Source organism: Camelus ferus, chromosome 10, assembly GCF_009834535.1.
Source record: "Camelus ferus isolate YT-003-E chromosome 10, BCGSAC_Cfer_1.0, whole genome shotgun sequence".
Lineage (NCBI taxonomy): Eukaryota > Metazoa > Chordata > Mammalia > Artiodactyla > Camelidae > Camelus > Camelus ferus.
In genome coordinates this window covers 34,599,485-34,614,326 of record NC_045705.1, presented here as the reverse complement: position 1 = coordinate 34,614,326, position 14,842 = coordinate 34,599,485, and the positions used below count along the sequence as shown (strand labels likewise).

At 33.5% G+C, this 14,842-nt stretch overlaps 1 protein-coding gene across 1 annotated transcript in view; it reads left to right on the top strand.

Moving 5' to 3' along the window:
* LOC116666672 (remodeling and spacing factor 1-like) overlaps positions 1-10,121 on the top strand; it is a 39,076-nt gene extending 28,955 nt beyond the window's left edge. The window contains exons 2-3 of the mRNA XM_032490501.1: positions 9,850-9,951; positions 10,108-10,121. Coding sequence (XP_032346392.1) covers positions 9,850-9,951; positions 10,108-10,121 — 116 coding nt within the window. The remainder of the gene's footprint in view (positions 1-9,849; positions 9,952-10,107) is intronic.
* Positions 10,122-14,842: the final 4,721 nt, after the last annotated feature.

Genomic DNA, 14,842 nt, shown 5'->3' with positions numbered 1-14,842 from the left:
TGCCATCATCTGCTACAGAAGTAAAAGTAAAATGCAATTTTATTTATTGATTAATTGAAGATGTTTTAAAATTGTTTAATTGGCAATTCTGTGACATTAAAGAATTACTAATTTTAGGTGGTATAATGGCATTACACTTATTTTAAGAGTCCTTATCCTTTGGAGATACACAGTGAAATATTTATGTATGAAACTGTGATATCTGGAATTTGCTTTAAAAGAACACATTGAGATGGGTCGAGGTGATATGAATGGATAAATGGTTACATAACCCATATAAGACTGACAGAAACACATATCCTGTTGTCTTTTTCCTTAAATTCAAGAGTTATCAAATGTTCGTATCAATTCCTTTGAAGTCTTGAGGCAGAACATGTTTTTTATTGCTTGTGCAATTGCTGATGTTTTGCTGATGTTTCAATAGAACATGCTTAAAAATCACGAATATTTTGTTTAGACAAACTGGTTTGCTTATTGATCAGTGTTAGCATTCAGCAGCTGGCCCCCAAATAAGATGTCAGCATTTGCTTTAAGTAAGACATGATCACCATCTGGTGGTGAATAACAGTAACTTTGGTTTGTATATTGCTTTATAGTCTATAAAATGTTTTCACATACATTTTCTCATTTATTGAAATAAATGTAGAAATTACAACAAACCCATTTTTTTATCCTTTCTGCTAAGATTTCGGGAAACCATAACATGACATAGTATGTTACTCATCTAGTTGTCTCTGCTTGTGATGTGAATGTGGGTTGAAAGAAAAGTATGAACCAATCACTTGTAAGCAAGGAGTAAAGACAACCTACATTTTATAAAGAAATGGAGTTCTTTTAATTTAAGTTCACAGATTTGAAGAATTGTCTTTAAAAAAACATCAAACTGATTTTATAACACCTGAAATCATGGTGTTGAATCATAAAGGCATCTTCTAGTGTGCTTATAAGTTTTTAAATACTATGAAACATATACGATGAAAATAGAGAAGTCTGGCACTTTATAGAGGTCTGGTGTTAGGAGATCACCATATAGGTATTTCTTTAGTTATGTGTAGACTTCATTATTTACTCCTGTATACAAATGCCTATGGGAGCATTCACCTCTTCCATCCCTCCCTTCAAAAGGGAGAGAAAAAGAGAAATAAAACCCTGCAAATAAGTTGTCTTGGGCTATTGATATCACCAGATGGCTCACACAATAAACTAAAATCTAAAGCCACTTTTGCTGTCTTTTTCATCTCATCTTCCTCATCATTTGTCTGCATACTGTTCAGATAATTTTTTCTTTCACACCTTAAAAGGACTCTTTTTTTTTTTTGGCTGTCTGCAGAACTTTTAAAATTTCCTCATTCCCTCTCTCCTGTTGGTTTCCTTCTCCTTTATTTTCTTATCCCTGTTATAGTTTATCAAATATGAGTGAACCAGGAACTCTGCTGGGTAGACAGCAATGATAAAAGCAGATGGTTCTGGCTCTTCATCTAGTTTAGGTCTAAGAATGGGAGAGAGGAAGAAGAGGAGATAGGTGATAGATAATTACAAAGTGAGACTGTAAAGATAATTAAGACTATATGATGTCAAAGAGCCTATCTTTTCTTTCTTTTTTCTTTTCCTATTTATACTTAGTTCTTATTCTCTGCTTAATTCTCCGCATTTGGTGTAACTTAAAACAATTTTTTAGCTGGGGTGCTTGATTTTCTGCTATATTTAAATATTAAAATTGTGACATTTTATCCATTATTTTGTTTAACGTTATGGATAAAATTAGTTCTTGTAGGGTAGCAAGGTGATTTACAACTTGGCTTGGGTTTCAGTGGAATGCAAGATCTTTTGCAGGTTGAGTATTTTTTAAGGTAGTGCTTTACATTTTGACTAACAATGCTCGCTTTTGAATTCTAAAGCACAGTGTTTCTCAACCTTTTTTTTCATGATCACACCCCCAAGAGAAAATTTTAATTTAATTTTAATTTCTCTCTAGCAAGAGAAATTAAATACTAAGGAATAAGATTTTGTCAGAGTTAAGTTGTCAAGAACCATAAACCATTATCTGAGATTTTTTTGTCCTCTTCAAGGACCAGTTTTTGCTCCCTTGAGGGCAGTATTGTCTTCTTTGAGAATATATACTGTAGTGGACTTTGCTTTTATCATTTTAGATTTTCCAGAGAGCAATTTGGAAGTGAAGTGACTGTTTAAAAAATTTTAACTATAAAAATAGATTGGAAAATAGCAATGATGGTTGCACGACATTGGAATGTAATTAATACCACTGAAATGTACACTAAAAATGGTTAAAATGACAAATTTTATGTTATTTATATTTTACCACGGTTTAAAAAATAATCATGTAATATAAAACCCATCGATTTGTATACTTTAAATGGATGAAGTGTGTGTATGTAAATTACAACTCAGTAAAGCTGTTGAAAAAAGAAAGAATGGATCGGGAGGAGTATTAATAGTCTTTCTGTTGTCACAGCAACTATTTAGCTTTAGAAATGGATAATGCCTCAGAATGCAAAGTCAGGAGCAACCTGGGATCAAAACCCAGATATGTAGCTGTGCAGAAACGGTGGCTTGGTTCGTAAGTTAGGTCTTCTGAACTGTTCATCCATTTGATACTTTAAGAAACATTAGGTAGAGCCTTGGATTGGAAGGCCAGAGTTCTGGAATCTTGCTTGGTCTCTCTTTGATCTTGGACATTGCACATCACATCTTAGTTGCTAAGTTTTCTAGTTTATCAGTATGCTTTCAGTTCAAAAATTCTAAATCCCATGACTGACTGCTGCTGTGTTTGTTATTTAGACATGGGCATCGAGTATTAGAGCTGGAGGACTTTAGATCATCTTGTACAACTCCTTTTATGGATGAGAAAATTGAGGTTTGCACCTCTTTCTCCTGATTTTTTCTAGTGCTTTTCATTATATACAAATCACAATTTTAAAAAATACTTAGTTGCAATATTAAGTGCAGGCTTTTAAGTGCAATGTGAACATCTGAAATGATGAGGAATATGAGAAATAAGTTATGATACACATAATTTATTTGACTTTACTATTAAGTGTCGATGTGTATATGTTGCCTTTCTAAACCATGATGTAATCAAATGAAAAGCCATAGTTTCTGCTTTTAAAAATGAGCAAACAGAAATCATGCAAGATAGATATATAATAGTTACTTCAAAGATTGGCAAAGATGCTTGTTAGAAAATTCTTTAGAAATTTTGAAATATTTTAGATTTTACAATTTTCCTTGTGCATACTTCTCTGCATCTCTACTGCCACATTAGTCTGAACCATCATTATCTCTTGCCTGATGTATGACTAGCCTCCTAATTAGTCGTGTTTCCCTCCCTCCAGTTCATTTCTCAGAGAGCAGCCAAGGAGATCTCCACGGCCCCTGTAACTGTTTAAATTATGAAAATGTAAAACTTACACAAAATTAGAAAGTTGTATAGTGGTTTCAAGTGCTCATCACCCAGATACAGTGCAGTTTCATAATTTTGTTTGGTCTATAACTCCTATCTGCCCCCTGCCGCTTAGATTATTATGAAGCAGATCCTAGACACAGGATGATCTTTAAAAAACTTAGAGCAGGAAACTTTCCCAAATTCCTCCCTTGATTTCTCATTACACATAAAATAAAATGGAAACTCTTTAAATAGTCCACGTGGCTTTATAAGGTTTGACCTTTGCCCACCTCCTCAGCAGCATCTTTCACCACTTTCTTTTTCCTGCCACACTGGAAGCTTTTAGCTGCCTCAGGACTTCTCTACAGGTATTTCCTTCTGCCTGGCATGTCCTTCCCTTCCTTGGCTTGTTTGGCTGCTTCTTTGTGGTCTTTTCCTTATTAGACAGCCTTTTGACCCTGGTTTTACCCTATGTAAAAATGTTTACCTAAAATGTTAGCAGTTGGTTCATTTACGTGAAGGATGTGCTAGTCTTCATCTTTTCCTTAGATTTGAAATTATTGGAGAAAAAAAAATGTTGAGGGAAAATCACTCCTCTTCCTTAGCTACTGTGATATCACTATTTCTTTCTTTTTTTTTTTAATTTGTTTTGAGCTTTTCTCTCTATCCTTCCCTACCCATCCCCCTAATATCCCTCCAATGATAACTAAATTGAGTAGAAAGAAAAGAGAGTAGGGAAATAGGATCATCTGATTAGAGTTGGAGGCATGTGGTATTGGAAGTTGTTGCCTCAAGTACCTCAGATTCCCTCTGCTGGACACTGTTAAGTACGTACAAGGAAACTTGAGTAACCCTCTTGAGAGTAGCTCACATCGTCTTACTTAGAGGCCTTTCCTCTCTACAAACATTTACCTTCTCCTTCAGGAAGGAGTGCTGAATGCTGGTTATCACAGCCTCCAGTCATGCTGATGTTTATAGTACACTGATTACTTTCTTTGTAGCAGAGATGTGCTCACAGTTTTGGTTCTGAAATAATCTGAGCCATGTTCGGTGTGTTTCTCTACCTATATGGGAACAGCAATATGATTCTAAAGGAAAGTCAAAACCCAAATGGAGCATTAGATGCCCCTTGGTTTGCCTGCCTACACAACAGCTATTCTGAGTTACTTTTTTCTTAATGGTAATAATCTGAGCTTAGTGATTTATATTATACTTACCTGGCATTTTAAACTATAGCTTTTCAGATAGTGGCCTAAATTACAGTTTACAGTCTTGAACCTTTTTTTTTTTTTTCCTTTTTAGAAAACTTTAGGATGATTGATTAAATGAACTCTTTGAAGGTAAGGTACATAAATATATAATAGCTATTTCAAGGATCAAGTGGACTGTGGAACCAGTGTCATTATAGCTAAAACTGTGCTCCCCAGAGTTTTAAAAACTGGGCAGTAAGTAAAAGCTTATTGTAAGCTTATGTTTCAATCACTGCATCTGAAATCAATGTTCTTTTATCAGTGGCCTACATAAAATCAACTGTTGTGTGAGTCTAAGTGTATCTTTGTTTATAAGCATAGAGGAAGTATAAGTAAAAAACTATTGAAAAATGAGAAAAATTATGTCATTTAGTTATTATGAGCTGCTGTAAATTTCTACCATTAAAAAAGCAAATTATAAGTAACAAAACTAGAATTAAGTAGCAGCATTCTTAAGGCTTGGTGCTGGACAGATGCCTAGGAAAATGTCAAACTGTAGAACATCTTTGGGTGATTGGATCGGTAATATAGTCTGGGGTATATAGTCTTCGCTATATAGTTTGGGGTATACAGTCTTTGTACCTGCATCATCTCAGCAGACCCTGCATGAATTCACACAGTGCCTGACCTTTTCTTCTGCTTCAGAATCTTTCACCTTCCTGAGGCCTTGTGAAAGAAACAGGTCTGTTAAAGGTTATGTATCAAATCTATTATGTGAAAAGGTAGAGATCTTGGTTCACTTGGGACAAAACCTACATTTTTCAGAATGGCATGTAGTTGGTTAATAGATAATTCTTAGAAGGAAGTTAGCAATTACCTAATGTTCTGGAAATGAGATTTAGGAAATGTTCCAAGTGATAAATAAGTGAATTTACAGATTGTCAGTGCATGTTTTAGAAAATGATCATGTGTTTTAAAAATTTGACTGATAATTTACAACTGCACTGCTCCAAACCATAGCCCTTTCCCACATGTAGCTATTTAAATTAATTAAAAATAAGCAAAATTAAAAGTTTAGTTCCTCGGTTTTATTAGCCACACATCAAGTGCTAGTCACGTGTAGCTAATGGCTGCTATTTTGCTAAGTGCAGATATAGAATATTTCCATCATCATAAAATGGTCTATTGAATAAGCACTATTTTAGAGAATACAAAGTGTGGGAAATGTAATTTTTTCATTAATTTTCCTATTGACGTTTTTGCCTATTTCTTATTGATGGACAAAATATTAAGAACTACAAGTATCTGTAAGGCTATTAGCCTGTCAATTCTATTTGTAACAAAAAATATAAGTAAATTGGATATTAACTAGACTTAACTGTGGTGACCATTTGCAGTATATACTAATATCATATCATTGTGTTGTACACCTGAAACTAATACAATGTTACATGTCAATTGTATTACCAAAAAAAATTAAGTAAATTGTTAGTAAATTATGGGTTATAAATTTTAGTTTTAAATATGCTAGCTTGTGTGATCCAATACAGTAGCCACTAGCCATACATGGTCCTTGAACACTTGAAATTCAGCTAGTGTGAATTGAGATGTACTGTAAGTGTAAAATATGTTTTGAATACTAAGTACCCCCCAAAAAGTGTAAAATAGATGAAAGGGGGCAAAAGGTACAAATTCCACTTATAAAATAAAAAGTCATGAGGATGTAATACACAGCATGGTGACTACAGTTAATAATACTGTACTGCATATTTGCAAGTTGCTAAGAGAGTAGATCTTAAAAGTTCTCATAAAAAATTGTAACCGTTTGGTGATGGATGTTAACTAGACTTACTATGATCGTTTTGCAGTGTATACAATATTAAATCACTATGTTGTACACCCGAAGCTAATATTATGTGATGTCAATTATATTTCAGTTTTAAAATAGAATAAGAAAAATAGCAAGTAAAAATGTAAAAATCTAAAATTTTAAATGCCGATTATATGTTGAAATAACACTGCGATATGTAGTGTTAAATAAAATATGTTATTAAAATTGATTTTGACCTTTTTTTACTTTTGTGAATGATCTGCTAGAGAGTTTGAAATTTTGTGGTTCTTTTTATATTCTTTTGGACGGTGCTGTGCAAGAGCAAAGGCTCTAATAAGGAAATCAAGTAACATATAGTCCGTTTCTACATGCCTAAATGAACGACGACTGCTTTTGCAAAGTGGGATGAAAAGCATAATTATTGCATATATTTATTTTTGTCCTCTTGGATTTTTAAAAGTAGTACCAATTGTATCAAAATTTTTGTGATTTCATTTATCTGTGATATGGAGGATATGCATAAAAAATGAGTGCCAAGTTTTTTTCCCAACTGTTAAATGAATGATACAGATAACATGAATACCATGGGCATTCCAAGGACAAGGATGTTAGAAACATTAGAAAGCTATCTCAGAGACTTTGGGACTCCTACTGGCCAGACATTGAAAGATGGCTATTATTTGAGTGATGGAAAACAGTAAGCTGGAGGGCTTGAATAAAGCCCGATAGGTAGGGAACGGGGTATACTCAGTTAACAGGCCAGAATGATTTAAATCAAGGATTCTGGTGCAGAAGTAAGAGAGGATTGGAGAGTTAGGTTGAGATTGAGTATTGGGACTCTGAGACTAGGGTGAGAAATATGGGTGAGTTTATATAGGTATTTAGGAGCCATAAAAGATATTTAGGAACAGGGAAGTGAAACGAAAGCAGTATTTTTAGAAAGATTGGTTTGGTTACAGTTACAGGAAACTATCTATACCTGTTTTACTGAAATGAGAAGATAACAGTGATATTCTAGAGAAATTGGGGGGAATCAGGAGCAGGTTTGAGATGTAGGAAGGCAGAATCAACAAAACTACTGTGTTTGGGGGAAAAGGGGAAAAGGAGAAATTGAAACTGACCTTGGTTCCCCAGATATCATGACAGAAATAAAAATAATGGTGTTTTAGCTTTGTGTAATATTTTGCATTTTTTAAACTGTAAGAGAGCCAATGCAGCTATGAGGAATTTCAAAGTCAGTGTTGAGAGAACTAGACCAGAATCATGGTCTCCTTGCCTTAAGTGATAGAACTGAGAATTGAGCCCAGCTCTTTTTCTTCCTGATGTATTGTCATTGGCATCTACTCAGTTGTGTAAGCCAGTGCCTTGGTTTTTCTTGACTCTTTCAGTTTGCACAGTCAGTCCATAAGTTTTATTATTTGTTTCCCAAACATTTCTCAAATCTGCCCACTTTTCTTGGTACTACCTCTGCCTTACTTCAGGTTTTTCCCATCCTTCTGGATTGATATTTTCCTGAATTTGTATCTAATCTGTACCCTGCACTCTAACCTCCTAAAACAAATAAACAAATGAAAGCAATCTGTTTTCCTACAGTTCAATTTTTGAGATCTTTCTAAATTATAGAGCACTCTCTTGCTTAAACTTTTTAAATAAAATGTAAACGTTGTAGCTTGACCTTATGAGATTCTTCATTTTCACACCCTTTTTCTGGGTGCTTCCAGTTCCATGCTTACTTTGTTTTTCAGCCTTTTGCATCTGCTGTTACTTTTGTAAGCAGTGTCTTTCCCCAGTTTTTTTCTGTTCCACCCTCAATCCCATACGTTGTGGTTTTGGCTTAGTTTAATTGTCTTATTTACTTGCCACCCCTCCTGTGCTTTTCTTGCTTACCTTCAGCTCACCCACCATCTACCCCTCTGAGAAGACTTCTTTAAGGAGTCTCATTAAAGGGAGATACTATTTCTTGCTTACTAATAGTGGACCCATAGAAATTTGTTGAATGAGAAAATATTTTTATATGTCAAGGTCATTTCAAGTTAAGAGTAGCTTTAGTGGAGAATAGAGAGTCTGGAAGAATGACTGAAAAATATTAGTACATTACTTCCTAACCTGTAATTCAGAGCGCTTGTATACTCCAAGATATTGTGTGTTTCACAAAAAAAGATTCCACGATCAAATACATTAGGGAATGCTGCAGATGATTTCCCTGTCTTGGATACTTGTAGTGCATGTAAGACTAATCAGTTAAGTCTTCAAGAAGCTCTGCGGTAAAAACAATTTTTTTTTTTGATCCAGCATTTTCCTAATGTATTTGATTATGGAAACTTTTTAGATAGTATACCTGTAATTTCTTTTAGGTTACTAGCAATATTTGTTATTTAGAAAATGCTAAATGTGTGTGTCCTTTATTTCCCTCAGGTCTAATTAATAAAATTATACCACATAATCAGATCTTGCTCAAGGGATATTTGGAGGAATTCTGGTTGTTTACAGTTGGGAGAGAAAATCTGAGAGAAGATAAAACAATCTTCAGATATTTGAAGGTTCCAATAAAAGAGGAATTGAAAGTATTTTCTTTGAAACTAGAGAGTAAGAGGAAGAACTAGAGGAGGAAGGTGTAAGGAGGCAGATTTTTTGCTTTGTGTAAGGGTAACTTTCTAGTAATTAGAATTTTGGTAGGTTAAGTAAATTTTCTGTCCCTGAAGGTTGTCAAGCAAAGACTTATAGGGATACTAAAGAGAAATTCAGCATATTAGATAATGGATAGATCAGACAAGCTGTTTTCTGCAACAGTTGAAAACCGTCAGCCTGTTTCTGAGATATCTGTCAACTTGAAATCTTATTCCTTGATTCCTTTCTAATTCTGTGAATCCGTGTCTTGGTCTGCAATCTCAATAGAGAAACTAGATATGTATTAAGAGAAACGTAGAGTAGAAATTTTAGTTGTATAATTAAGTGCCTTTACTTGATGGTGTTTTTTAAATGGACTTTATTTTTTAGATTAGTTTTAGATTCACAGAAAAATTGAGCACAAAGTATAGAGAGTTCACAAATATCCTCTTCCCCTACACATGCACAATCTTGCTTACTATCCACATCCCACACCACTGTGGTACATTTGTTACAATTGATGAACCTACATTGACACATCATTATCAGCCAGAAGTACAAAGTTTACATTAGAGTTCACTCTTATTTGATGATGTTTTGAAAGAAAACATGAATATTCCTTCTCATTTTCAAGAAAGTGGTTTTCAGTTATTTCTTGCCTTAGTTTATTCTTTTCTGATTCAGAGGTCTAAAAAATAACTAAATCAACATCTATTTTGAAAAAGTATTCAGCATTGGGGAAAGTTCTTTTTCTATAATCGTAAATATTTACAGATGTTTTATTTTGCTGGCTAACAGTATTTTTTCTTCCTTTTAAGTACCAAAAGAATTGGTGGAGCTCCATTTGAAGTTGATGAGGAAGATTGGCAAATCTGTTACAGCAGACAGATGGGAAAAATATTTGATCAAGGTAAATATTTGTAAATCACTTTCTCTTTTACTGAAATATTCTTTATCTAGCATAAATTGATGTTATATTTCATAAGATGCCTTAACTTTTAAAATGGTCTCCTAAAAGTTGCAAAATATGACTCATATCCGTATGATTACTATTGATACATGATTCTCTTTTGTAGCTTTCAAGCAATAGTCTAGAATCCTAAAGTTGGATTTCAGAGGTGTTATGTATATTTTGTGCCTATTACTGTGCTCAGGACTTATCTTCTCTCATTTGATCTTTAAAATCATCCTGATCAAATCAATTAAGATACAGATAAGGGCCAAGCAAATTGTCATTTTTCCTTGAGATCACATAGTATGCATGAGACAGAGCCAGAATTTGTCTTTTACTTAAAAGGTAAAATGTCCAAAGACCTTTAGGTGAGTATGGAAGGCTTCTAAAGTTAACTCTCAATGGTAGGAGTTTCTTAACTTTTGAAAAACTCAATGTGAGATATTTCAATATTTTTATACAAGTTTAAAGCCCTGGAAAGTTGGCTCAGCATTTCAAAAATCTGATGCTGTAGGATTTTCTGAAAGCCTTGATTTTTAACTATTTAAAGTACTTTCTAAAATACCAGTGAAGTTGCTGTTTTGACTTTAACACAATATTTATTAATGATTAAGAATCAAGGTCTGGACCTTAAAAAAAGGTAGTGGAATTTTAGGACACTAGCTTTAACATAATATTTTAAAGAGTATAGTCGCTTGTAAATCTGTTTATTAAAGTGGGTTTGTTTATTTTTCATATGTTCTAAGAACTGAGGTGGAAATATCTTGTATACTAATCTCAGCTCTACTGTTAACAGATTTTGAGTCCATGGATAATCTGCTTTTACCCCCTTGAATCTCACTTTTTTCATAAAATGTGAGAAATGGGATGAGATGATTTTGTAAACCCCTTCAGTTTTATGGTCATAACCACAGGTTCTAGCTCAGCTTTTTTGAGTGGAGATATATTCATATAACATAAAATTTGCCCTCTGGAAGTACACAATTCAGTGTTTTTTAGTATATGCACAAGGTACAACAATCATCTGTATCAAAACCAGAACATCTTCATCACCCCAAAAAGAAACCCAATACCCATTAGCGATTACTTCCCTCTTCCCCCAGTCCTTAACAACCACTAATCTGTTTTCTGACTCTAAAGATTTGCCTATTTTGAGTTTTTCATATAAATAGAATCATACAATTTGTAGCCTTTGTGTCTGCCTTCTTTCACTTAGCATAATATTTTCAAGGTTCATCCATGTTGTAGCATGTATCAGAACTTACTCCTTTTTATGCCTGAATAACATTTCATTGTATGGATAATACTACATCTTATTTATCCATTTATCAGTTTATGATATTTGGCTTGTTTCCACCTTTTAGCTATTATGAATAGTACTGCTGTGAACATTCGTGTACAGGTTTTGGGTAGACATGTGGTTTAATTTTATATATCTAGGGAGGAATTGCTGGGTCATATGGTGATTCTGTGCTTAACTTACTTTTTGTAGAACTGCCAGACTATTTTCCAAAGCAGTTACACCATTTTACATTTCCATTAGGAATGTATGAGGGTTCCAAATTTTTTACATATTATTGGTTGATTTATTGATTAATTTTAGCCATCCTAGTGGGGATGATGTGTTATCTTGTAGTTTTGATTTGCATTTCCCTTATGACTAAATGATGTGGAGCATTCTTTTCATGTGCTTGTTCACCTTTGTGTATATCTTCTTTGAAAGAATGTCTATTCATGTCCTTGTCCATTTTTCAAATGGTTGTTTGTCTTTTTGGTTTTGAGTTTTAGGAGTTCTTTATGTCTTCTGGATACTGGACCCTTACCAGACATATGATTTGCATACATTTTCTGCCATTGTATATGTTGTATTTTCAGTTTCTATTTGATGTCTTTTGATGCTTGGAAGTTTTAGTTTTGATTAAGTCCAATTAGTTTTTTTCTTTTGTGACTAGTGCTTTGGTGTCTGTCATATATAAGAAATCATTGTCCAACTCAAGGTTGTGAAGATTTATTCCTATATTTTGTCCTAAGAGTTTTTTTTTTATAGTTATAGCTCTTATATTTAGATCTATAACCCATTTAAAGTTAATTTTTATATATGCTGTCAGGTGAGAGTCCATCTCCATTCTTTTGTACATAGACATCCATTTGTTCCATTACCATTTGCTGAAAACATTGTTCTTTTCCCCACTAGATTGCCTTGACATTCTTATAGAAAGTCAGTTGACCATAAATACGAGGGTTTATTTCTGATGTTTTTGGTCTGTTGACATACATGTTGTTATTTATGCTAGTACAACATTGTCTTTATTACCATAGCTTTGTGGTAAATTTTGAAATTGTTCACCTTTTCCAAGATTGTTTTGGCCATGCTTCATCACTCTCATTTCGTTATGAGTTTGAGGATCAGCTTGTCAATATCTGCAAAAATGCCAGTTAGGATGTGGATAGGGATAGTATATAATCTGTAGATAAATTTACAGAGAATTCACTTCTTAACAAAAGTAAGTTTTCTGATCCGTGAAAACAGGATGTCTCTTAAAATAATTAGGTCTTTTAATTCCTTTCAAAAATGTTTTGTGAATTTCTGACTCCAGGTCTTATACTTTTATTCAGTTTATTTCTTAGTATTTTGCTGTTTTTGATGGTATTGTAACTGGAATTGTTTTCATTTTCAGATCATTCACTGTGTGAAATCAGTGAATCTAGACTAGATCTTTCTAGTGTGTAGAAATACAACTAATTGGGGGGAAGGTATATTTCAGTGGTAGAGTGCGTACTTAGCATGTGCAAGATCCTGGGTTCAATCCCCAATATCTCTATTTTTAAAAAAGAAATATAACTAATTTTTGTGTATTAATCTTGTATCTTGCAACTTTGCTGAACTCATTTATTAGCTCAAATAGCTTTTTTGTGAATTCTTAAGATTTTCTGTATACAAGATTATATGTCACCTGCAAGCATAAACAGGTTTGCTTCCCCCCTTTTCAGTCTGGATGCCTTTTATTTATTTTTCTTGTATAATTGCTCTACTGCAACCTCTGGTACACTGTTGAATAGAAATGGTGAGAGTAGGCAGCCTTGTTGTGTTCATGATCCTAGGTGGGAAAGTTTTCACCTTTTTAACTTTTAGTATGATGTTATTCATGATACCATGTTTAGTATGGTGTCCAATACCAGGTTGAGGAAATTCTTTTCCTAGTTTGTTGAGTATTTTTTATCATGAACTGTTGGATTTTTATCAGTTTTCTTCTGCATCTATTGAGATAACCGCGTGAATTTTGTCCTTTATTCTATGTGGTGTGTTATATTGATTAGTTTTCGTATGTTGAAACCTTAACATTCTTGCAGTCAGTCCCACTTGGTCATAGTCCATAATCCTTTTTATATGTTGCTAGATTTGGTTTGTTAATTTTTTTTTGAGAATTTATGCTCATAAAGGATATTAGTCTGTTGGGTTTTTTTTTCCGTGAGATATGTTTGTCTGATTTTGGTACTTGGGAAATTCTGGCCTCATACAATGAGCTAAGAAAGTGTTTCCTCTGCTTTTATTTTTTAGCAAGTGTTTGTGAGGTATTATATTAGGATTTAGCAGTGAAGCCATGTGGGCTTGGGCTCTTTGTTGAAAATTTTTTTGTTTGTTTACTCAATCTCTTTGTCATAGGTTTATTCAGATTTGTATTTCTTCTTGAGTCAATTTCAACAGTTTGTGCCTTTCTAGGAAATTGCCCATTTTATTAGCTTACCTAGTTTATCGGCATGTGGTTGTTCATAGTATTCACTTATAATTCTTTTTACTTATGTCAAGTCAGTAGTAATGTCCCCTCTTTCTTTCCTCATTTTACTGATGTAGTGTTCTCATTTTTTTCTGGTCATTCTCATTAGAGGTTTGTAAATTTTATGTATCTTTTTAAGAACCAACTTTTAGTTTAATTGAATTCTCTATTATTTCTTTATTTGATTATTTTCTTCCTTCCACTTGCTTTGTGTTAATTTGTTCTTCTTAATGTGGAAGCTTAGGTTATTAATTTGAGATATTCCTCTTTTTCAATATAGGTATTTTCAGCTATTCTGTCTAATCCCTACTTAACTTCATGTCATAAATTGGTATGTTGTATTTGGTTTTCATTAATCTCAAAATATTTTTTCTTTTCCCTTGTGATTTCTTTTTTGACCCATTAGTTATTTAGTACTATGTTGTTTCCACATGTTTGTGAATTTTTCCCAATTTTTTTCCTGTTATTGATTTCTAATCTCATTTCATCATGTAGGAGAACATACGTTGCATAATTTTGATCCATTAATTTTGTTATACTTGTTTTATGGCCTAACTTAGCATATATTAGGTCCCTCTTCAACATTAAAAAATAACTTTTCTACTTAGATATTTATTGAGATTTGCTTATATGTTTACATTTACTGTCCTTTTTTCTGATTTTTCAGACTTTTGCTGCCCTATAAGTTTATACACATACACTCTTATGTATAAATGTATATTTTTGCCTTATCTTTTTGATATACTAAAGTCTTTATTATATTATTAAAGAACTTAAACTATCCCTTAATCCTTCTGTTTCCCTTTAGCTGCCAACCATCTGCTCTTCCCCTTTGTATTAGTTACCTATTGCTTCAGTGGCAACTTCTTATTCCACAGTTTTTGTGTGTTAGGAATCTTGCTTAGCATCTGTCATTAGGCTGTATGTAGTCAAGCTGTCAGCCTGGCTTGCAGTTTCATGTGAGGACTCAACTGTGGAAGGATCCACTTCCAGTCTCAATCATATTGCCGTTGACAGGATTCAGTTCCTTGTCTGGACTTCTCCATAGGACAGCTTAAAGCAATGCAGCAGAACCAGTGAGTG